The sequence below is a fragment of the Gorilla gorilla genome, chromosome 2 (genome assembly GCF_029281585.2).
Source record: "Gorilla gorilla gorilla isolate KB3781 chromosome 2, NHGRI_mGorGor1-v2.1_pri, whole genome shotgun sequence".
Classification (NCBI taxonomy): domain Eukaryota; kingdom Metazoa; phylum Chordata; class Mammalia; order Primates; family Hominidae; genus Gorilla; species Gorilla gorilla.
Genome location: NC_086017.1, coordinates 138848498 through 138871488, shown reverse-complemented (window position 1 = coordinate 138871488; position 22991 = coordinate 138848498). Strand labels below are relative to the sequence as shown.

The 22991-nt window shown below is 54.6% G+C and overlaps 2 protein-coding genes across 17 annotated transcripts in view; one reads left to right on the top strand and one right to left on the bottom strand.

The window, feature by feature from the left end:
- MGLL (monoglyceride lipase) overlaps window positions 1-6817 on the top strand; it is a 134422-nt gene extending 127605 nt beyond the window's left edge. For 5 of the 7 annotated variants that reach the window (XM_019023287.3, XM_019023285.3, XM_004036249.4 and 2 more), the window contains 2 exons: window positions 643-858; window positions 3558-6817. In XM_019023287.3, the coding sequence (XP_018878832.1) occupies window positions 643-858; window positions 3558-3683 (342 nt within the window). In that variant the 3' untranslated portion in view covers window positions 3684-6817. Of the gene's footprint in view, window positions 1-642; window positions 1436-3557 lie in introns of those variants that run through there. The other 2 variants (XM_055381494.2, XM_055381493.2) reach the window with 1 other exon arrangement.
- An 8095-nt stretch (window positions 6818-14912) lies between these two features.
- ABTB1 (ankyrin repeat and BTB domain containing 1) lies at window positions 14913-22939 on the bottom strand. Of its 10 annotated transcripts, XM_055381488.2 has the most exons (13): window positions 22774-22932; window positions 22246-22359; window positions 21401-21463; window positions 21254-21309; window positions 19744-19888; window positions 19427-19586; window positions 19277-19322; window positions 18776-18892; window positions 18573-18691; window positions 18296-18394; window positions 18016-18183; window positions 15645-15845; window positions 14913-15561 (listed from the first exon to the last, which is right to left on the bottom strand). In XM_055381488.2, exons 1-13 carry the CDS (start codon window positions 22827-22829, stop codon window positions 15355-15357), a joined length of 1551 nt encoding a protein of 516 aa, XP_055237463.1. In that variant the 5' UTR covers window positions 22830-22932; the 3' UTR covers window positions 14913-15354. The 10 variants fall into 10 exon arrangements, with proteins under 10 accessions (XP_055237463.1, XP_030865315.1, XP_030865314.1 ...); XM_031009455.3 differs by lacking the exon at window positions 22246-22359 and having other exon boundaries at window positions 21436-21463; window positions 22774-22939; XM_031009454.3 differs by lacking the exon at window positions 22246-22359 and having other exon boundaries at window positions 22774-22936.
- Between the last annotated feature and the right edge of the window lie 52 nt (window positions 22940-22991).

Below are 22991 nucleotides of genomic sequence, written 5' to 3'. Positions count from 1 at the left end.
AAAATAATTGATGTGAACAATATGCTGCTGCTTATATTTTTTAAAATACAAATTAATACTTGAAACTTTCGTTTTTTAAATTTTTTTTTGAGACGGAGTCTTGCTCTGTCGCCTAGGCTAGAGTGCAGTGGCGCCATCTTGGCTCACTGCAAAGTCCGCCTCCCAGGTTCAAGGGATTCTCCCACCTCAGCCTCCCAAGTAGCTGGGATTACAGGTGCCCACCACCATGCCCAGCTAGTTTTTGTATTTTTACAAAAATACAAAAAATCCCATACAGACGTGGTTTCACCATGTTGGTCAGGCTGGTCTTGAACTCCTGACCTCAGGTGATCCGCCTGCCTCAGCTTCCCAAAGTGCTGGGATTACAGGCGTGAGCCACCACACCTGGCCAATACTTGACATTTTCTACAGGCACCCATGTGTATGTGAAACCCTCAAGCCTGAAAGGAGAGGCACTGCCAGTGGTGCAGATGAGGTTTGTGGATGAACACGGCTGGCCTTCAGAGCCATGCCCAAGCCCAGCTGACCTGAATGGAATCAACCCTTCAGGCCAGAGCAGAAGGAAAAGCTACCAGGAAATAGGCCTGGCTTATGGAAGTGAGCACTGCCCATGCTGATGAAACCGTCTCCTTCTTCCTCCAGGTCGACATTTATAACTCAGACCCCCTGATCTGCCGGGCAGGGCTGAAGGTGTGCTTTGGCATCCAACTGCTGAATGCCGTCTCACGGGTGGAGCGCGCCCTCCCCAAGCTGACTGTGCCCTTCCTGCTGCTCCAGGGCTCTGCCGATCGCCTGTGTGACAGCAAAGGGGCCTACCTGCTCATGGAGTTAGCCAAGAGCCAGGACAAGACTCTCAAGGTGAGCGGCTGCCACTTGCCCACTTCCCCCCAAGGTGGAGGGGGGACAGAAAGGCAGCACCCCTTGGGGCACATCTGCCCAGACCCTCGAGAGCCACCTCCCAGGTCTCAGGATAGGTATCAGCCTGCTTGACCGAGAAATAAATAAATAAAAGGAATCCCAGGAGCCTATGAATTTCAAGAGAACACGTGAGTCATTTGCTGATTGTTTTGCATGAATAAGCCTCAAAGGGAAGAAGAACAATCAAAAGATGTTATAGGCAAGAAAGGAATCTGCAACTGGGCACTGAGCAAATAAAATCTCCCGAGAGAGAGACATGTCCAAGCTCCAAGGACACGTGTGATGCCCAAGCCTCCCTCTGCACCAGTGGTGGCTGCAGTAGCTCGGGAGCCATGGCCACAAGAGGGCTCAGGGCACACAGGTGCTGGCAGGACTTGGCAGAGCCTGATCCGTGAAGGGACCTGCCAGAGCTAGCTCTGCAGACAGGGGCCCTGAGGACAGGCCCTGCGGCTTGGTTATGTGGAATATTAGACAGCAAGACTATATATATATACACACACGCACACATATATATACACATATATATATACATACATATATATACACATACATATATATATACATATATATACACATACATATATATATACATATATATATACACACATACATATATATATACATACATATATATATATATATACACATACATATATATATATATATATATTTTTTTTTTTTTTTTTTTTTTTCAGACAGAGTATCCCTCTGTCACCCAGGCTGGAGTGCAGCGGCGCCATCTCGGCTCACTGCAACCTCTGCCTCCCAGGTTCAAGTGATTCTGCTGCCTCAGCCCCCTGAGTAGCTGGGATTACAGGCGCCTGCCACCATGCCCGGCTGATTTTTGTATTTTTAGTACAGAGGGGGTTTCACCATGTTGACCAGGTTGGTCTCACTCCTGACCTCAGGTGATCCACCTGCCTTGGCCTCCCAAAGTGCTGGGATTGCAGGCGTGAGCCACCTCGCCCAGCAAAATATATTTTTTAAAAGCCACGGTGGAACACTGCATTCATCCATGAGAGCATCACTCAGACCGCCCTTACACCGATGTGAACCCTTGCCAAGTCCCTGCGAAAGGAGTCCACTAAGATTGTTTATTCATTCATTTACCCAGCTATCCATTCATTGCTTCTTTAATTCAAGTATTTATGGGGCCCTAAGTTTCTGTCAGGCCCAGAGAACAAGACAGGCAAAGGCTCTGCCCTGCCCGCCCCGGAACCTGTATCCTGGTGGGATGAGCAAATAAATGAAACGGATGATGATGGAGAGGAGTCGGTGCCCCTAAGGAAACTCAGCAGAGTGTAGTGTAGGCTTAGAGGGGGACAGGGGGAAAGCAGCACTTTAGATGGGACAGCCAGGCCTGCAGTCTGTTGGTGAGAAGAGCCAGTGGAAGAACCTTCCAGACTGAGGCAAGAGAGAGATTGAGGACCTGAGGCTGGCATAGGCACGCAGCCATAAGAAGAGCAGCCAGTGAGGATGCACCAGTCAGGGACGCTGGTGGCGGGGGGCAGGGGAGCCCCACCACCTGTGAAGTCTAAACTTCTTCTCTTGGTTAGATGAGAAGCCACATGAGCATTTCAAGCCAAGGAGTGACGTGCTCTGATTTTCATTTTAAAAGCATCCCCCAGTGGCCTTGGGAAGACAGGAGCTGGGGTAAGGAGGAGGTAGGAGACAGTGACAACCAAGGCAGGTCAAGCCAGGCAGGGTGGCAGAGAGTGAGATCACTGTCATGAAGGACGAACCCTGGGTTCGGGCTTGCAGTAATGAGGAGGCTGTAATGAGACCGGAAACGCCAGGCAGAGAGACTGACGTGAGCAATGGCTGGAGTCCACCTGGAGATGCCCATTAGCGTCGCACTGAAGTCTGGAGGTCCCTGCCAGAAATTCGGATGGAGATGGCAGGTTGGCAGTCTAGAGGCAGAAGGGAAGTCTGGCTGGAGATGTAAATTCCGGAGTCATCAGCCCAGGATGGATTTTAAAACCACTGGACTGGACAAGGTGACCAGGCAGAGTGAAGGAGGGCACAGCCAAGCCCGTAGTCCAGCCGCCTGCAGAGGCCAGTGGGTGGGGTGAGCCTGGACTGAGAAGGATCTGCCGGCTAGGTTGAAAGAAAATCAAAAGTTAAAGCCATGGAACCACAAGAGGAAAGTGTTTCTAGAAGGTGAGAGGGAGCAGCTTATGAATGACCAGCACAGTGTCCCCTGCCACGGCAATGGAGGTCCCTGGAGACCTCGCCAGGCTAGCCACCGTGGGTTGGCGGGAGTGGAAGTCGGCTTGGGATGAGCTGAGGACCCCGTGGAGGTCAGGATGTAAGGCCGGGAGTGGAACCCCCTCTTTTGAGAAGGTTGCCTGACTCAGAGACACAGAAACGGGTCCAGGGATGGGGAGAGATGTGGAGTGAGGGAAGGTTTGCATTTGAGAAAGGAAGTTTGAGAACACACTGGGACATTGTAACACATTTGAACCATCTTCTGATAGAAAGGTGTTGGCCTCCTAATAATGGGAGGTCAGGGCCAGGTCCTCGGGCATAGGGAGAGGGTCCGGAGAATGCTCCAGACCCCTGCCCACTGCCCACAGTCTCCGCTCCCTGCACCTGCCTCTGATGGTGCAGCTCTGATTCCGTGTCTCTCCTCATTGCAGATTTATGAAGGTGCCTACCATGTTCTCCACAAGGAGCTTCCTGAAGTCACCAACTCCGTCTTCCATGAAATAAACATGTGGGTCTCTCAAAGGACAGCCACGGCAGGAACTGCGTCCCCACCCTGAATGCATTGGCCGGTGCCCGGCTCATGGTCTGGGGGATGCAGGCAGGGGAAGGGCAGAGATGGCTTCTCAGATATGGCTTGCAAAAAAAAAAAAAAAATCAGAAATTGGAGAAATCCTTAGCACAATTTTCTAAAAAATAACAAACAGACATTTTTGTTACACATTAGGCTATCAGACACTGGACCTACCTTAATGGTTAGACACTTTATGCAAAAAAAGAGAAAGGTCCCAGGTGATTTTCCACAAAGAATGTGCTAAAATGTCCACTGAAAACAAAGCCAAGCCTCTGCCCTGCCTCTCCCAGCTCCCACAAGGGTTCCAGGAATTCCTGGTGTTCCCAGGACACCAGACTGCAATAACTGGAGGCGCCTCCTTCCTGCCCACCCTTCGCTCACGCCCCAGCGCCCTCTTTGACCAGCCTCCGCTTGGTGGCCTTCCTCTGGCCGTGTGATGAGGTGGTTGCTGTCTCCATAGGGGCCAGCTCCCCAGGGCAGACTCACGTGCCCCTCTGAGGCTCAGAAAATGCCCAGCCCTTCCTCAAAATGAGCAGCCACCCATGACTTTGTGGGCTCCTTGTTAGCCTGAGACCAGGCTTTGCAGAGGGGCGGGGGGTGAGGCTTAGCCCAGAAGGAGAACTGAGCAGGAAACCAAGGCTCTTCTCTGTCCCCTGCCCTTCCCCTCCTGCCAGGGGGAGGCTCAGGTTGGCCCCCGAGTGCTGCCTGTACTCACAAAGGCTGCCTTTCCTCTAGAGTCACTAATTTTACCTGATGCTATGAGAGAATCTTATTGAAGATGAAACGTCTAATATATAATGTATATTTTAAAGCAGAGATTATTTTGGTGGATAGGTGGGAGGGAGCAAGGGCAGTTTGAGGGAATCAGAGCTTGATGCTACTGTACAGAACTGGACAGGTTGGGCCGGCAATGGTGGGGCCAGAGGGCTCTGTGCTCCAGGAGCTAAGCCAGCAGCCCCCGAGAGGGGACTTGGCTGGGCCTTTCCTATGGGCAAGGCCCAGTGCTCTTCCTGCCCACCAGGGACCATGGAGCAGTGGCAGCCTATGGGGCTATGATCCCTAGGCCTGGGCCTGGGCCTGCCTATGGCCCAGAGCTACCCTGGGAGTGTCAGTGCTAGCAGCACAGCTACCTCTGGTGGCAGGAGAAGAGAGGCCCAGCACAGCAGCAGGCCAGGCCTTCCTGTCCAGGTCTACATGGAGCACTCGGTGACCCAGAGCAGGGACTGGAGGCACCCCCAGCCCTGCCCCAGGCCACAGCAGGACAGGCCGGGACAGGCTTCACCCAAGGCCAAGGCTGGCATCAGCCAATCATTCGGAGCCGAGGCCCTGGGCCTAGCCTGCCCTTCTCAGGTGCCAATACCACCCCAGCCCTGCCCTTGGCCTCACTTTTTCCCAGCAATAAGTGGGGTTCACCACCCGCCTCGGGAATACTTTCCCCTTCTAAATGGGACTTGCTGTTACCTCAGGAGGCTCCTTAGTGCAAATATGACCCTGGTCAGGGCTTTGCCACCGTCGAAGCCCTGCAGAAGGTGCAATCTAGGGGTTCTGGGGCCACGGAGGAGGAGGCCACTTCCCACCAGGACCCCCAACATGAAGTCTAGGCCTCAGGGGCTCCCGCCCTTCTTCCTCCAGCAGCGGGAACTGCCACTGCTCTCCCAGGCCCTGTTCTGGAGGCTAACCTTGGTTCCTGGAGAGTGTGCCCCTCCACCCTCCCTCCAGCAGCCCTGATCACACCATGAGAGCCAGGAACGGGTCACCCTGCTGAAGATCACTCTGTGCCCTGGGGGAGCAGCCAAGCCCTCACCCCACAAGGGGCAGGTGGGGGCTTGGTTGCTGACCCGGCCCAAGTCCCCACAGAGCACCTTCTGTAGCTCCAGCTTGTCTCCCTGGCTTCTCTTTGAAGGAGAAAAATGTAAAATATGCACTGAGAAAGCCAGCCCCGCCTGCTCAGTCAGCCCCGGCAGCAGGGCAGCCATGGGAACTCAGGAAAAGCAGGAACCCTTTCCAAAAGCCCAGAGATGCCCTGGGCTCAGATCTGTAATTCTCCCAGGAGCTGTGATAGAGCAGGCCACACGAAGTCCCTACGCCTCCCTGCCGCCTCCCCCAGATGCATGTGATGGCATCACCATTCCCCAAATTGAATATCGGCATGCGGCCTGACCAGGGACTCTTTAGATGCATGAATTTATTTATATGAAGGCTCTCACAGAGACACACACAGCACTTCAGTAGCATTTGCATTCCTGGTTAAAGAATCACCAATATTTAAAATCAAAACTTTCCTGAAATTGGGACTGTCGTGTTATCCAGAAGGGCTGGTACATCCGCCCACCATGTCCCCCTGCTGGGTCAGGAGCCAACACAGGACCCTGCGTGTGAGCGTGCCTGACATCTCACGCACGGCCACTCCAGAGCCGGTCCCTGTCCTTGGAAAGCTGTGAAGCCTTGCGTTGAGTTCCTTCTCCATACTGACGGCTCCGTGCTGACATTCTGAGCTCTGGAGTCGCACCAGCGCAGGGACGTGGAGGAACTGAGGTTTGGAAGGGATGCCAGGTCTCGCACAGCTTGGCCTCGAGAAGGTGAGAGGAAGGCAAAGGCCAGGGAGGGGACCTAGAGAGGCCTGGCACACAAGGCCCAAGCACCACCGTCAACACAGCCCAGTCCATACAGAAATAGGTTTCATGCCTGAAAAGCTTTTTACAGAAAGATGCCACCTGTAGCCAGTGACAGCCGCAACCCTACAGGCCTCAGTTCCTTGCAGAGGTGAGGGGTAGAGAGTCAGCCTCCCTCCCTTCCAGCAGCGACCCAGCTTCCCTCCACTTCCAGGTGGTGCTGGGCTCACCGAGGGAGCACTGGTGGGTGCTCTGAAAACTCACAGGATCCCACCTCCAGGCCCACCTGGGTCCCATCTCACTCTCTTCTTCTTTCACCAATTGCTAACATAGACCTTGTTGGGATCACGATGGCTTCACAAGCCAGCTGTTGGGTTTGCTATGTCACTGTGGCTCAGTCACATCCCTGCGTGTATACTGTCTGCGGGGCACATATGTATCCATTTAGAGCTAAAGGAATCAGTGTACACTACAGCTAATCCTAATAAATCCGATGTTTTCGGAATGGCGTCTGTCTGTCCATCACAGTAGCCTCTGACCCTGGATGGCAATCTTCCTTGCCGAGAACACAGCAGGCCCTTTTTTAGACAGGCTGATCCCTGCCTGAGCCATGCCTGTCACCTGATACCAACTCCAGCAGTGCTTCCCAGCCTCCATCAGCGTGTGTGGAGTTTATCTTCTCCCATCCATGCTTGGAGCAGATTTCTAAACATACACATCCTCTCGCAGACCCTGCCCCGCCACTGGGGAGGACGGAGCCCAGGCCACCCTCCCCGAGCCAGCTTCAGGTGGCTTGTGCTTTCTCCAGGGCCCCATATAGATGCCAAACCCATCCCACACAAGCTGGGCTCTGTCCGGACTCAGCCCTCCCTCCTCAGCATAGGGAACTCGGCCTCCTGCTGCTGGGCATCCTCCAGCCCCTCTCCATTCTATACCCACACGTGGCCCAGCCACTCTCCTCCTAAGTGTGGCCAGGATTATGTGGCTTCCTTCCAGCTGCACGGCTGTCACCAGCGTCTGAGGGACGGCGGCAGCAGCCTCCTTGGCAGGCCCCGCTTTCTCTCCTGCACCCAGTCTGTTTCCACACGGAGGCGAGAGGGCTGTTAAAGTATGAGTCAGACTGTGGCCCTTCTCTGCTTAACATCCTCCGGTGACTACCATCTCACCTAAATAAAGGCCACGGTTCTTGCTGAGGCCTACAGGTGCTGGGCCTTTGGCCTCCTTGCCTCCCCTCTCCCCATCCTCCACATCCACTCAGTCCTCACCATGCCAGCCTCCTCACGGGCTGTCTTTTCAGTGAGGCCCTCCCCCAGGTGCTGCCCTGCCTTCTCCTCCTCCAGCACACTTGTTGACATCTGACATGACAGATCTTCTGCTTGTCTGCTTGGTAGCACTCTGTCCCCTCCCATGTGAGCTGCAAAAGGGTATATCCCTGCACTACACCTCTGCCTGCTTCCCAGAGGGTCCCTGGAAAGGCCTGCCTGATAGGGCAGGGAGGGAAGGAGTGGGTGAGTGAGTGAATGAATGAGTGAGTGATGGAATGATGTGTTCTCTTTATCCTCTCTCTCAGGAGGAGCCAAACCCCCATCCCATGCAGGGCAGGTGAAGGCTCAGGTGCTGAGCCCAGGTCCCCACAGAGAGCGCCTACCATAGCCCCATATTATCTCTCTGGTTTCTCTTTGAAGGAGAAAAATGTAAAAAGTGCACTGACATGAGTGAGTGAGGGACTGTGCAAGTGAGTGAATGAATGAGTGAGAAAATGAATGCGTGAGGGATTGAATGAGTGAGGAAATGAGTGAGTGAATGAATGAGCAAGGGAATGAATGAGTGAATAAGTGAGTGAATGAATGAGGGAATAAGTGAGTGAGGGAATGAGTGAGGGAGTGAATGAATGAGCAAGGGAATGAATGAGGAAATTAGTGAATGAATGACTGAGGAAATTGAGTGAGAAGAATGAGTAAGTGAATGAGGGGATGAATGAATGAAGGAATAAGTGGTGAGGGAATGAGAATGGATGAATGAGGAAAGGAGTGAGTGAGAAAATGAATGAATGAGGGAAGGAATTAATGAATGAAGGAATGAGTGAGAATGAGTGAATGGGGATGAATGAAGGAATGAGTGATGAGGGAGTGAGTGAGAATGGATGAGTGTGGGTATGAATGAGTGAGTGAGATCATGAGTGAATGAGGGGATGAATGAATGAAGGAACAAGAGTGAGGGAATGAGTGAGAAAATGAATGAGTGAGGGAATGAGTGAGAGAATGGATGAATGAGGGAATGAGTGATGAGTGAATGAATGAGGGAATGAGTGAGTGAGGAAATGAGTGAATGAAAGCAAATGAGGGGATGAATTGAGGGAATGAGTGGGTGAGGAAATGACTGATGAATGACTGAGAGAATGAATGAGTGAGGGAATGAATAAGTGAAGAAATAGAATAAATAAGTGAACGAGTGAGGGGATGAATAAATGAGGGAATGGGTGAGTCAGGGAATGTGTGATGAGGGAATGGATGGATGAGGAAATGAGTGACAGAATGAAGGAATGAGTGAACGAGTGAGTGAGAGAATGGATGAGTAAGGAAATGAGTGAGAGAATGAATGAATGAGTGAGAGAATGGATGAGTGAGGAAATGAGTGACAGAATGAATGGATGAGTGAAGGGATGAATGAATGAGGGAATGAGTGAGTGAATGAATGGATGAGTGAATGAGTGGGGGATGAATAAATGAGAGAATGAGTGAATGAGGGAATGAGTGAGGGGATGAATGAAGGAATGAGTGGTGAGGGAATCAGAATGGAAAAGTTAGGGAATGAATGAGGAAAGGAGTGAGAAAATGAATGAATGAATGAATGAGGGAGGGAATTAATGAATGAAGGAATGACTGAGGAAATGAGAGAATGAATGAAGGAATGAGTGATGAGGGAATGAGTGAGAATGGATGAGGGAATGAATGAGTGAGAGCATGAGTGAACAAGGGGATGAATGAATGAAGGAACAAGAGTGAGGGAATGAGAGAAAATGAATGAGTGAGTGAGGGAATGAGTGAATGAATGAAAATGAATGAGGGGATGAACTGAGGAAATGAGTGGGTGAGGAAATGAGTGATGAATGAGAGAATGGATGAGTAAGGGAATGAATGAGCAAGTGAAGACATGAGAGAATAAATGGGTGAATGAGTGAGGGGATGAATAAATGAGGGAATGAGTGAGGGAATGTGTGATGAGGGAATGGATGGGTGAGGAAATGAGAGAATGAATGAATGGGTGAATGAGTGAGAGAATGGATGAGTGAGGAAATGAGTGAAAGAATGAGTGAATGAGTGAGGCGATGAATAAATGAGGGAATGAGTGAGAGAATGAATGGATGAGTGAATGAGTGAGGGGATGAATAAATGAGAGAATAAATGAGAATTGAGAGAATGAATGAGAATGAATGAGGGGATGAATGAATGAGGGAATGAGTGAGCGTGGGAATGTGTGATGAGGGAATGAATGAGAGGAAATAAGTAAGAGAATGATGAATTAGTGAATGAGTGAGAGGATGAATAAATGAGAGAATGAGTGAGAGAAAATGAATGAGGGAATGAGTGAGGGGATGAAAGAATGAGAGAATGGATGAGTCCATGAGTGAGGGGATGAATAAATGAGGAAATGAGTGAGCGAGAGAATGGTTGAGTGAGGGAGTGATGAAAGAATGAATGAGTGGCCAAGGGAAGGAGAGAGGGATGGAAGGAGGGAGGAAGGAGGCAGGAAGGCTTTATCTGAGCCAGGCACTGAGCTGGGAACTGGGTGTGGAAGCAGGGTTGGCCTCGCAGCCTGGCCACCCATGCAGAGGCCCAGACCCCACCCTAGAAGGTCCGTGCGTTTGGGTGAGTGCTCTACTGTTGCTCTCTGGAAATTCTTAATGCTCTTTGAGCAAGGGCACCACGTGCTGTTTTGCACTGGGCCCTGCAAACCACTCAGGCCCTGGGTGGCTGGCACCTGGCCTCTGTGCAGAAGGTCCCCCAAAGGTGTGCAGACCTGAAGGACAGCCCGTTCTCTCCAGGTCCTCATGCTCTACTTATGGCCAACCAAATTCTGCCCGGAACTTCACTGTATCAAACCTAGAGCCAACAATGTTTGCATTTGTTGGCTTTTCCAGCCTCCTCCATGAACACTCAGGCTCATCACAAGCCCCTTACTGGGCACCTGTGATGCTCCAGGCACGGTGTCCAGTGCTGGGAGGAACAGTGACCAGGGCAGAACAAGGTGGGCCGCCCTCACAGAACGAGGACCCCGGGCGACACGGACTCCCACCCCAGAGCCTAACAGCGATGGGCACCCAGTGGCCGCCAGCACAGCCTGGGGCCAGCACAGCCCTCCAGAAGCCAAAGGTGAGCAGGAGCGGGCCGGGGTTGGGGGCACAGCAGAAGGGTCTGCGGGGGAGTTTTCGAGGTGCAGAGAGCTCAGGGAGGCCCCAAAACTGAGAGACTCTCAGGATGGCTGGAGCACAGGGGTGAAGGGCATGTTCATTCGGGGCCCTGCAGGAAACAGCTGCACCTAACCAAGGGTGGTGTCACTAAAGGGGTCAGCAGCAGATGATGCAGCGTCCAAGACCAGCCACAGCAGGGAGCAGACCCTCAGAGCAGCAGTTGCTGCGGGAAAGGACCACCTGTCGGTTGGGGGCTTTAGGTAGAGGGTTGCCCAGCCCCACCTTCACTCTTCTTCCTCTTCTGGTGGGTCAACAAGCCATCCCTATACTACCTTTCCTGTGCAAAATGGAGTTTATTTCCTTTCCATCATTGCTTATTTTGTCATTGTCCAATTGATTTTTCTTTCTTTTTTTTTTTTTTTCTGAGACAGCGTCTCACTCTGTTGCCCAGGCTGGAGTGCAGTGGTGCAGTCACAGCTCACTGCAGCCTCAACCTCCTGGGTTCAAGCTACCTTCCCACCTCAGCCTCTAGAGTAGCTGGGACTACAGGCTCGTGCCACCACACCTGGCTAATTTTTTATTTTTTGGAAAGACAGAGTCTCAGTGTGCTGCCCAGGCTGGTCTCAAACTCCTGGGCTCAGACCATCCTCCTGCCTCAGCCTCCCAAAGTGCTGGGATTACAGGCGTGAACCACCAGTCTATTTTTCTGTCTGTTAAAAATTTGTGGGTATCTTGAGTTGGGAGAGAATACATATAATTTTTCCAATAACACATGATGAAAATATTTTTCATTCAACAATAAAATTTTTTTTTCACCTGGGAGTAGGAATGAATTAAAGAGATAAACATGTTTTGTTTTATTTTTAATTTTAAAGGTAGCACAGCTACATTACAGAAACTAAACAGAAATCAGATCAAATATCCCCAGCTCTCACGCAGCAACTCTTCCTCTGGTTTAGGGATGATGGAGGAGTCTCAAACCCAGGGCCTCTGTGTCAAAATGTGTCTTCTATTAGTCTATTTTAACATTTGTCAGAGTAGAGCACACTTCTGAATTTAAATGAACCCAATTTTAGAACCAAGTATTAGACACTAAATTTCAAATTCCATGGTTGTAGTTCACTACTCCTGTGTGGCTGTCTGCGCTACAGGTTTCTCACATAAGCCTGGGGAGCACCCCCTAGTGCCTGAATGTCCTCCACCTTTTCCTTGGGGACACAGAAGCTTCACTGACCACCCTCGTAGTTACAGGAAGCTCTGAGCATCCATGCTCTCTGTTCCTTCCCCACTTACTGCTCGCTGCGGCTGCTGGCAATGCTTCCTGTTGATTTGCAATACCGCATTGGACACCTTCCTACATAAGTGTTTCCCCATCGCGCTGTCTTCTCTGCCTGAGGCTAAAGTGAGGAATGGGGCCGGGTGCAGTGGCTCATGCCTGTAATCCCAGCACTTTGGGAGGCTGAGGCGGGCGGATCACTTGAGGTCAGGAGTTCGAGACCACCCTGGCCAGCATGGTGAAACAATGTCTCTACTAAAAATATGAAAATTAGCTGGGCATGGTGGCGGGCGCCTGTAGCCCCAGCTACTCTGGAGGCTGAGGCATGAGAATCATTTGAACCTGGGAGATGAAGGTTGCAGTGAGCCGAGATCACACCACTGTATTCCAGCCTGGGTGACAGGGCTAGACTCCGTCTCAAAAAAATAAAATAAAATAAATAAAATAATAAAATAAAATAAAGTGAGAAATGGTGTGGTGTGGCTGGGGAATGCTGCCCCAACAACCACACAGCCTAGTTCCTGAGGGGTGGCAGTTCTCAGACTGCAGCTCTCCCCGAACAGGTGCCATAGCTGGTACACCTGGCTGTATCTGCTGTATCAGTGAACCACTAAAATACCAACTCCAGATAATTTTTCCTTAAACTGCCCTCTTACTAGGGTTTTATTTAAAATTTGTTCAAGATTGGAAACTTTATGATTTCAAATAATAACATCTGTAAAAAAAGGTTTCATGTAGTAGCTCATTTTCTCCCCTAATGCATATGAAAAGAAATGCATAGGAATTAAAATTTTTTATTTAAATATTTAAATCTCTCTTGGCACACCAGGATTTGTGTGTGCTCTGAGGTGAGACCTGCTGGTGTTAGGCCACTAGCCTGGCCTCACTCTTCCCTTCCTGGGTACCCCATGGCAACCAGAGTGTGCCCCTGTCACTCCCGTGCTCCCACCTCCCACCCACCAGGTGGACTCAGCCTTTGTTTAACAAACACACCAGGCTCAGGATAGGTCAAACACTAGGTAAGAGGGAGTTGCCATAATCACCCCCAATTTGTGGGCAGGCAAACAGGCAGAGCAGTGGCCAGCAGTGAAAGGCAGAGCCACGGTGGGGGTTGGGCCTCTGGCTGCAGCTCAGCTCTGGCAATGCGCAGACCCCTGCCAGCCCATCCCATCTCAGGCTGTTTTCAGGATCCCAGGCCCTTGCACAAACTACAATCTCCACCCACAGGCCCTACCCAGGACACCTCCCCAACACACTCATCACCTCCTGCAGGCTGCACCATGACTTGTCCCAGCTGATCCCTCACTAGTGGTCACTTCAGACCTACAACTTCCCCCAGGTGACGACCAACATGCCAGTGCAACACAGCTGAAAATGCACTGGGGAGGAAAAAGGAAAAAAATCCAAAAATACCATAGTAAAAAGGCATGAAGAGGCCGGGCATGGTGGCTCACACCTGTAATCCCAGCACTTTGTGGGGCCAAGGCAGGCGGATCACCTGAGGTTAGGAGTTCAAGCTCAGCCTGGCCAACAGGGCGAAACCCTGTGTCCACTAAAAATACAAAAATTAGCCGGGCATGGTGGCGTGCACCTGTAATCCCAGCTACTCAGGAGGCTGAGCAGAATTGCTTGAACTCGGGAGGTGGAGGTTGCAGTGAGCCAAGCAAGATCGCACCACTGCACTCCAGCCTGGGCGACAGAGCGAGAATCCGTCTGAAAAGAAAAAAAAAAAACAAACAAAAAAAAGCATGAACAGCTGTGAAATAACTGCAGGGAGGGTGGAGACACCTGATACTAGAAGCCCTGCGAAAGAACCAGCCTTCCTTTCCTCCCCCAGGGCCATGACACGACACTGAGTTTAACCAGGTTAGAAGGCAGAGGCCTGGGAGGGTCCACAGGCCTGCAGCTCATCGTGAGAAACCCCCTTGGGGCTCAAATACCCCAAAATGAAGACCCAAGCAACAACCTCAGAAGCAGGAGCTTCTCTCTGAACTTTTGCCCCCTTCTCTCAGTCTCATCATCCCGAGGCTAGCCACAGAAACTAGAATCCCTCTTCCCCTAGGCAGGCCCTAGAAACCAGAGCCCCCTTTCCCGAAAGCCAACCATAAAACCTAAAAACAGGACTCTCACTTTCCCTCTGCCATATCTGTGTAAAAACTGGCCATAAAGTAATCATCTGATCCACGTTGTTTGACTATAGGTCATAAGACCCCCATTCCAGAGGGTCCTGCCCCACACCCAGAAGGCAGGCAGGCAGGCTGCTCAGAGAGACCAAGAAGAATCTAGACAGGCCTGGCTGCGTTTCCCTGTTCAGTCAGCATAGGATCCTGCACTTTTTGCCGATCCCATTTCTACTCGGCTGGCCACACTTTGCTGAGCCTAAGCCTAACAATGGACAGCTTCCCATCTTTGGGTCTTCATTCTGAAGACGCCCATGTCTACATGCTAAATAAATTTGCGTGTCTTTTCTCCTGTTACTCTGCCTTTTGCAAGTTAATTTTTCAGTGAACCTTCAGAGGGCCAAGGAGAAAGGTCTCCCTTGGCCCCTGCAGCTCACCTTCCCATAATAAGGTAGCAGCCCCTGCACGAAGGGCCACAAGGTCCTCCCTGGGGAAAAGACTGGCACTGGGCTGAGAGAAAATGGTCATTTTGGTCCTGGCCCTCTCCTAGAATGAGGCCCACCACAACCAGCATCCATGGAGACAGGGAGGCAGGGAGCCAGGATGGGCCCAGGCCACACTGGGGTCAGTGGCAGATATCTAGGTCTCCTCAGCCAGGTACCCTGGCCCTTGGGCTCTGGGCCAGCCTCTGCTGGGAGCCAACTCTAGAGCTTCTTTCCTTGGTCACACCAGCTCCATTGGCTCCAGAAGGCCCCACCCTTCCCAAGCTGTACCCCAGGACACAGGCTCACGCTCCCACGGTGCCTTCAAGCTTTATTGCCACACACACTCCCCAAGCCCTTCCTGAATGGCCCTGTGCATGGGAACACCAGCTTAGAGAAGCAATTCAGGGCTATGCAAGGGCCAGAGGACTGGATTTGGGACTGGGGTGGGTAGGGGGGATCTGGAGAAGGAAAGTGCTAAGACCAAAGCCCACCCCCACCCCAGGTTTCCCTGAGTGATGCCCACCCCCAGGGTCTTGGGGGCTGACCTGTGCATTGGGGGGAGGGGGCTCATCCCAAATGGATCCTTCCCTGGGGTCTCCAGGCTCATGGAGGGAAGAGAAGCCCCACTGAGCCCCTTGCACCCCCCATGAAGCCCTCAATGTGCAGGGAGCAGGAAGAAGAGCTGCACACAAACGCATACACATGCTTGTCTCCAAGAGAGCTCCTGGCCCCTGGGGCTGCCCAGCCAGGGGCTCAACAGTCCAGACCGATGGACACGAGCAGGTCCTCGAGTGCCCGCAGACGCTGCTGTGCCTCCTCTATGGCGCTGTAGGTCTGCACCGTGCTGGCCACGTGGAAGCGGATGTCGTCCACCAGCGGGATAGAGTCCGTCTCCTGCCGGGCTGCCACAGCCGCTGCCTCCTCCTTCACCGCCTCCACGAAGTCCTCCCGCTCCACCAGCTATGACCGGGAAGGGCCAGCTCAGTGGAGGGGTGCCCGCCCTCTCACCCCTCCTTCCCACCCACTGCAGCCCACTGGCCCACCTTCTCAATGACCTTGGCCATGTACTCAGTGCACTGGTCCTCAAGCCGCACCAGGCGGAAGAGCTTGGCCACGTGCCACACACCCACCACAGTGTCCTCGTCTAGCACCTGAGCCAGGCTGCGGCCACACAGCCTTTTCAGGCCTGGCAGCAGGTACATGTCGGCGACGCTCAGCACATCATAGGCTGCCTCAGGGGACAGCTGCAGTGAAGACAGGGATGAAGGTGCCCCCCGAGGTCACCAACGGCTCCCAGGGCACAACAGCCAAGGCTAGGGCCTGCGGTGGTTGGGGGGCACTGGTGGGAAGGTTTCCAGTGGGAGTAGGAGCTCCCTGCGCATGTATGGGTTTGGGGGTCGGGGGCTGGCCCAGATTCCCACAGGGATCTGCAAGACCGCTAGGGGGCAGAAGACTGGGGGGGTTCTCCCATGCCCTGAGCAGGCTGGCAGGGCAGGCGGGAGGCAGGGCCCTCGCAGGAGGCAGGGCCCTCGCAGGAGCCAGGGTCTGAGCTCCGAGTTACACAGACCTGGGTCTGACACTTCTAGCTGTGGGGCCCTGGGCAAGTCACTGCACCTCCCTGCACCTCTAGTTCCCAGTCTATGAGGTATAGATAACCATGCCTACCTGCGGGGGCTGTCAGAATGGTGGGACAGAGGCAGCTAGTCAAGACCCATGCAGGGACCCTGCCAGGGGTGGGAGACTATCTACCAGCTCCCTCCCTCTCAAGAGGCTGTGGGAACACAGAGCCCACCTACAGGTACATCCTGTGCTGGACAAGACTGAAGCCCTCAGATTCAGGCCAGAGCCTGTGTGGCACAGGGAGCAAGCTGCAGACAGAGACAAGGGGAGCTCTGCGACCACATTTTACAGGCCACGTGCCATATGCCATGCCACCTCCTTTACCTGGGTAACCCATGCATCTGCACAAGGCCTTAGGAAGTGACGACGAGCGCTATCCCCATGTTCTAGAGGCACAGAGCAGTTAAGTAACTGGCCCAAGATCACAAAGCTCACCCAGTGTCACACAGCTCAACCAGTATCAACCCAGGTTAGGAGCCCAAGCCACACTCTGAGACAAGGTGCCCTTGGGGTGGCGAGGCTCCTTGAAGAGGGAGCTTCTCCAGGGTAGGCAAAGGTAACCCCTGGTACAGGGGCCAGAGAGCTGGGCTGAGCTGCAGGAGATGCCCAGTAGAGGGGGTGGGAAAGATGGAGGCTGAGGGGCTGTCAGGCCGCGGGGAGGAATGGACAAGGGAGCTGCCACTGGAGGTAGAGCAGCAGTAGGGACTGCCCTCTGTCTCCCAGCATGCTTCCTCCCCTTCCCCCACAAAACAGGGCCCTGGCCACAGAATGACTTTCCAAGCCTCCCTTGTTGGCAGGTAGGCACGAAGTTCTCTCCAGGGGAACATGAGAAGTGGTGCAATTTCCGGTGGCTTCTACAAAAACAGCATTGCTTGCCCTGCCTTCCTCTTCCTCCTAGAGCATGAGTTTGCCTAGGACCCAATCTCCATGGCCAAAGGCGATGCCCCAGGCAGGATGGGTAAGCTACGGCCTGTGGACCAAATCCAGCCTGTTTGTGCAAGTAAAGTTTTATTGGAATGCAGCCTCACCCACTCATCTCTGTACTGTCTCTGGCTGCCTTTGCGCTACAGAGTTGAGTAGCTACAACAGGGCTGTATGGGCCACAGAACCTGAAACACTCACCTTTAGAGAAAAGGTTTTTGACCTTCACCCTTAGGCATACAGGGGCAAGATGGAGGGATGACCTGATCTTCCGCAAGCCACTTGCCCTGGGGCACCCACCTCAGTCAGAAGTGAAGGAGAAACAAACTCCCCTCTTCTTTAAGCCACCAGATATGGGGATCGCTTTATAGTGCGCGCGCATGCGCGCACACGCACACACACACACACACTCTCTCTCTCTCACACACCCTGGCAGAGCAAACCTTCAGCACTCTGCTGCTGCCCTGCAGCCTTGGCTTACGGACACCTTGGGGCAGCTGAAGACAGAGGGAGGCAGCAAGGGAAGAGGAGACTGGGAACCCAGAACCCCAGGGATCTGCAGCACCACAGAGAGGAGGCTGTCCCCACCCACCCTCCACCCTCCTGCTAGAGAAGCTAAGGATCCCAAGTGGCTGACAAGTGTGGAGTGTCTGTGACACAGGCCTCATCACTCATCCTCTCTCTGGAGCCCAACAAAACTTCCTCTACCTGAAAAAAAAATCCAAAGTCCCACAGCCTTCCCCTCCAGCCTTCTCAAAACGTCAACCATGGGGCCAACTGGGCCCTTCCACAGACCCCCAGGGCCCTGGCGCTCCCTCTCAGCCCACGGCAGCACAGGTTGTGTGCCATCCCCAGCTCTGCCTGAGCCCCCACCTCAGTGTGGTCGCTGTACACGTAGTAGAGCACGTGAGTGAAGACGTCGGGTGAGATGCCATGCAGGGTGACGGCTGGGGGGCCCCCTGAGGTCGCTGGCTCCTCGCTCTCTTGGAAGTGGTCATCCAGCAGGGCCCGGAAGTAGTCACTGCGGCCACAGAAAAAGGCCTGGGGGAGGCCGGGCTCAGGAAGTGTGAGGGCCAGGGTCTGTCTCCTGAGGAGCTAGACGGGGGCTCAGGGCAACGGGCTGGGGCCAGGGGCAATAGGAGGGCACAGGCACCTTGTGGCAGAGGAAGCTGCAGCCAGCCACTCGGAAGCAGATGTCAGGGCAGCTGTTGAAGCCATCAGGACAAGGAAAGGGAAGCTCCCAAAGATCACCCTGGGGTACAGAAGAGGTGACCCCATCAGAGCAGTTGTTCACAGAAGTGAACGACTAGGTTCAGAAAAGGGAAGTAACTGGTCCAGGGCCACACAAGGAATTGAGCCCAAGTATCTGGGCTGCCTGTCACGGCCTGCCATCCCAAAACGCCCTTCCTGCCCACCAGCCCCGCACTTACCCGGAGCTCGGGGGGCAGGGCACAATCGGCCAGCAGCGCCATGTCCTCCCGGAGGCGGGGGTCTGCAGGGGGGGGCTCGATGGTCAGCACCTTCACACACGTGCCTGGCTTAGACGCCACTACAGGGGAAGAACAACTTCAGGGAGCCAGGCCAGCCCTGCCAGGCCGCACCCATGGCCCCGGGCCCCAAACCCTGCTCGCACCAAACTCAGACACCTTCTCGCACTTGGCCTCCAGGTCGCTGAGCAGGTCCCACAGCTGGCATTGCTTGGCCAGGCGCTCACAGTCACTCACATGCTCTACGCCAATGTCCAGGCGGCCTGGGGGCAGTGGGGAGGATGAGGGCCTGCGGGACCTCAGCTGTCATCAGGCCCACAGAAAAAGGGTGATCCCCTCCCACCTGGCCACCTGGCTGCAGGACTAGGACTCCTGGGCCCACTTGCCACCATGGTTTCCCCATCAAAAGCTGTTCTACAGGCCCCAGGGAACAGATGGGAGGGCCTCAGCATGTGGGTGGGACAAGCTCTTCCTGAGCAGGCACACTAGTCCTCTCTCTTGCAACCCAACCCGAGAGGCAGCTGGAACCACCCCGGGGGACCATGAAGTGTCTAGAAGTGAAAGGTCAGCCCAGCCACACCTAGGTGTACTGCTGTCCAGAAGGACGGCCCACTCCCTCTCCTCCTACCCTGGACCCAGGGGGTCACCTGTGTACAGGTACTGCAGCAGGGCCCCAAAGGCCACGGGGTTGATCTGTGGGCAGAAAACCAGAAAGTAATGTCAGAGGCAGCCACCCAGCACAACCTCCTGCTGTTCCTGGACAGTTCATGCCCCTCTGCCACCCTGAAGGGACATACCAGTGGGTGCCTGAGAACCACGACACTCTTGCCCTTCCATTTGGTGTCCAGCATGTTGGCAAAGTAGGCACTACGTGCACCCAGGACGCAGCGATGCACCCGGAATGGCTTCCCGTGTACTACAAAGACCACGTCACTGTGGATGCCCTGCTCTAGAAGCCTGGGGAGGGACAAGCCAGGAGGGAGGATACTTGGCACAGCCCCACCCCATTCCTCGGAGCACTCAGAACCCAGTGCAGGCCACAGTCAGAGCAGACTCGCCACACCCACCGGGGCCACCGCACCCCATGCTGCACCCCTCGTGTACCCTGGCTCACCGCTGCAAGAAGTCGTCATAGTAATCCCGCCTCCTGCAGGAAGCCGTGACCTGCTTGTAATCGCGTAGAGCCCGGCGGATGGGGTCACTCAGTGCCCCATAGAGGCAGCGCTCACCATCGAAGGTGTTGGCCTCGCAGCGGGCTCCTGGGGGAGGCAGGGCTCACCAGTTAGCAGGGAAGGGGCCTGGGGGAAATTCTAATCTCCCTGTCCCTCCTCCCCACCTTCCCACACATGGGGCTCCGAATCTCTGGCGATGCCTTCCCAAATTACCCTGGGCCCACTCTGACCCCAACACCCTCCCAGTCAAGGGCTAGGCGAATGGGCACGTCTGTGTGCACTCACACAGGCACATACTCACTCACACGGAAGACAGACAACACAGAACGGAGAGCTGACTTGGTGGCTGGGCTTGTCCCACACACTGGAGCACAGCAGTGAACGAGACACAGGTCCCTGTCCTGCTGAACTTATACTCTAGTGAGGCAGGACAATCAACCCACTACCTAATGATGGCAGGGACTATTAAGAAAAACAAGGCTGGGCGTGGCAGCTCACACCTATAATCCAGGCACTTTGCGAGACCAAGGTAGGTGGATCACTTGGGCTCAGGAGTTTGAGACCAACCTGGGCAACATAGTGAGACCCCATCTCTGCAAAAAAAATACAAAAACTTGCCAGGCGTGGTGGTGCACGCCTGTAGTCTCAGCTATTTGAAGATTTGAAGGGGCTGAGGCAGGAGGATCACTTGAGCCTGGGAGGTTAAGGCTGCAGTGAACCGAGATCACACTACTACACTCCAGCCTGGGTGACAGAGCAAGACTCTGTCTCCAAAAAAAAAAAAAAAAAGAAAAAACCAAAATAGGAAGAAGAATGGCACTGAATGAAGGGAAGTCATGAAAGGTCACTCTGTGATGGTGGCGGCACGCAGAGACCTGAATGAAGGGGGAGTGGGCCATGTGAACGTTTGCAGAAGGGCAGTCCATGCAGGAGGAACTGCAGGTGCAAAGGCCCTGGGGCAGGAAGAGGGGTATGCATAGCACAGTGGAGCCCCAGCGAGGCCAGTGTAGCAGCAAGCAAGCAGCAAGCAAGCAGGGAGAGCCGAAGGATGAGGCCAGTGGGAGGGCAGACCCTGTGGAGCCTTGGGCATGGCCAGGCAGGCTCACTGTATCCTAGAGGCAATGGGAACTCGCTGGAGGATTTTTAGCCCATCAGATTCACTGTGAAAAGATCAACTTGGCTGCAATGGCAAGAGAGAGGCAGGCATCGTGTCCGGGGAGAAATGCTGATGACTGGGCCCAGGTCGTAGAAGTAGAGATGGGCAGGGTGGACACAGAAAAGGTTTTAAAGTAGCAATAATAGTACTTGCTGATTCGACTGGGTGGTAAGAGAGGAATCGTGGTGCTTTGCAAATGTGTATCAAGGCCTTTGAATGCACGCACGCATGCATGCACCCACACGCACGCATGCATGCACCCACGCACACCCGTGAGCCGGGCTCCCTGCTCTCACCATTGGCCAGAAGGTAGAGTACCAGCTCCTCGTGCCCACACAAGCAGGCATAGTACCTGAAGGGAGGAAGGAAGTACAGGAGGCAGTCCTCAGTGCTGAAGGGGTGCACCAACCCCCACCCTCCCCACCCCTCTCTCCAGCACTCACAAGGGGGTGCTGTCCCACTTGTCCCGCACATTCACCTCCACGTCTCGCTGCTCCAGCAGGTACCTGGGCAGGAAGGAGGTCAGAGCCTGGGTCAGGACGGGTTCATGGTCTGAGAAAGAAGGCCCGTGGAAAGGAACGGAGGGAAAACATCCCTTTTGGTATGGGGAAGCCTCCCCCAGGTGAGGGCAGGTGACAGGCAGACCAGACCAGGAGAGGCACTCAAGGCAAAGTGCAGGCAAGGGTGTGAAGGTGGGGTCGAACAGGCAGACACTGTGTGCTATCAGTGCCGGGGGATGATGGGCTACAGGGACAGAAGCCAGAGCCAGTGCCGAGGCTGGACCTTTGGCCTTTCAGCGTTTGGGAGAGGAGGTGATGGAGCCTTCACTCCCACCAGAGCTCTCTACTGCAGGAAGAAGCTGGCCCTGTTAGAAGCAGGGAGCCCGGGGAAAAGCTGCTGCAGGCCTCCTGATGGTGTGGAGGGCACACAATTCTAGGAGGCAGGAGTCGCGGGATACAGCAACTGATGGGATGCGGAAGGTGAGCGAGGGGAGTCGCCAATGCTAATGTAGCCCCACTGAGGCGGGGGCAGCCCGAAGGAGGCCTCCAGGCTGCACCTGGAAGTGCTGTGAACCCACTCCGCGTTGACACTATGCACTAACTCTTGAGTGGCACGGGATGTCAGGGAGCGGCCCAGGGAGGCTACGGGAGTACAGCAGCCCGGCGCCAGCCCAGGGGAGGTGGAAGCAATCAGTCAGCACCAGGTCAAGGGGGAGGAAGGGCCAAGAAAAAAGGAGGTCAAACGGGATAGTGGAAGCCCAAGGAGGGGAAGGGCCCCAGAACCCAACTGGGCACCCCTTCCCTCCGCGTCCGGCCCATGGAAGCGACATCTCAGCGCCAGATTCACTTTAGCTGCGTCAGGAGTTTCCGAATCCTCAGGGACCGGAGGCCGACTATGGGCTCTAGGTGTTCCCCGCGCCAGGTCCAGAGAGCACGAGAGAAAGGGGCCACGTCTGGAGTCCCAGGCCTATACCCGCGCCCTGCGCCCAGGGGGTCTGACGTCCGGGCCCTACCAGGGCGAACAGTGGCCCGCCTTTCTCTCCGCCCACTTCTGCGCCTTCGGGCCTCCGCGGAGCAGTCCCTTCTTACAGGAAGCCCTCCGGGGGTCAATGGCCATCAGTGTCCCCGCCCCAGCGCGCTTCCGCTGGGGGGCTGCGGCGGGGGTCCGGGTGGTCTGCCCCGCGGGGGCGCTCCGAGGGCTGTGACCCGGCAGAGGCGCCCGCCTCTCCGCGGCCGCCCAGCCGCCCGTCCCAGGGCCCGAGGCGTTCCGAGGGCGGCCACCTCCCGCACCCTCCCCGGGACTGCGGGATCCTCACCGCACTCGGCCCACATCCCCCTTCCTGCAGCTGGCGAACAGGTCGCTGGTGTCCATGGCGCGGAGGATGGTACCCGAGCAGAACGACCTCGGGCGGCGACGCCGCGCACCCGGCGGATGTAAACACGCTCAGCCCCGCCCCGCCCCGCCCCGCAGCGGCGTCCGGAGGACCCGCCCGCCCCGGCCTCCCCGTCCCGCGGCCCCGCCCCTGCCCCGTGG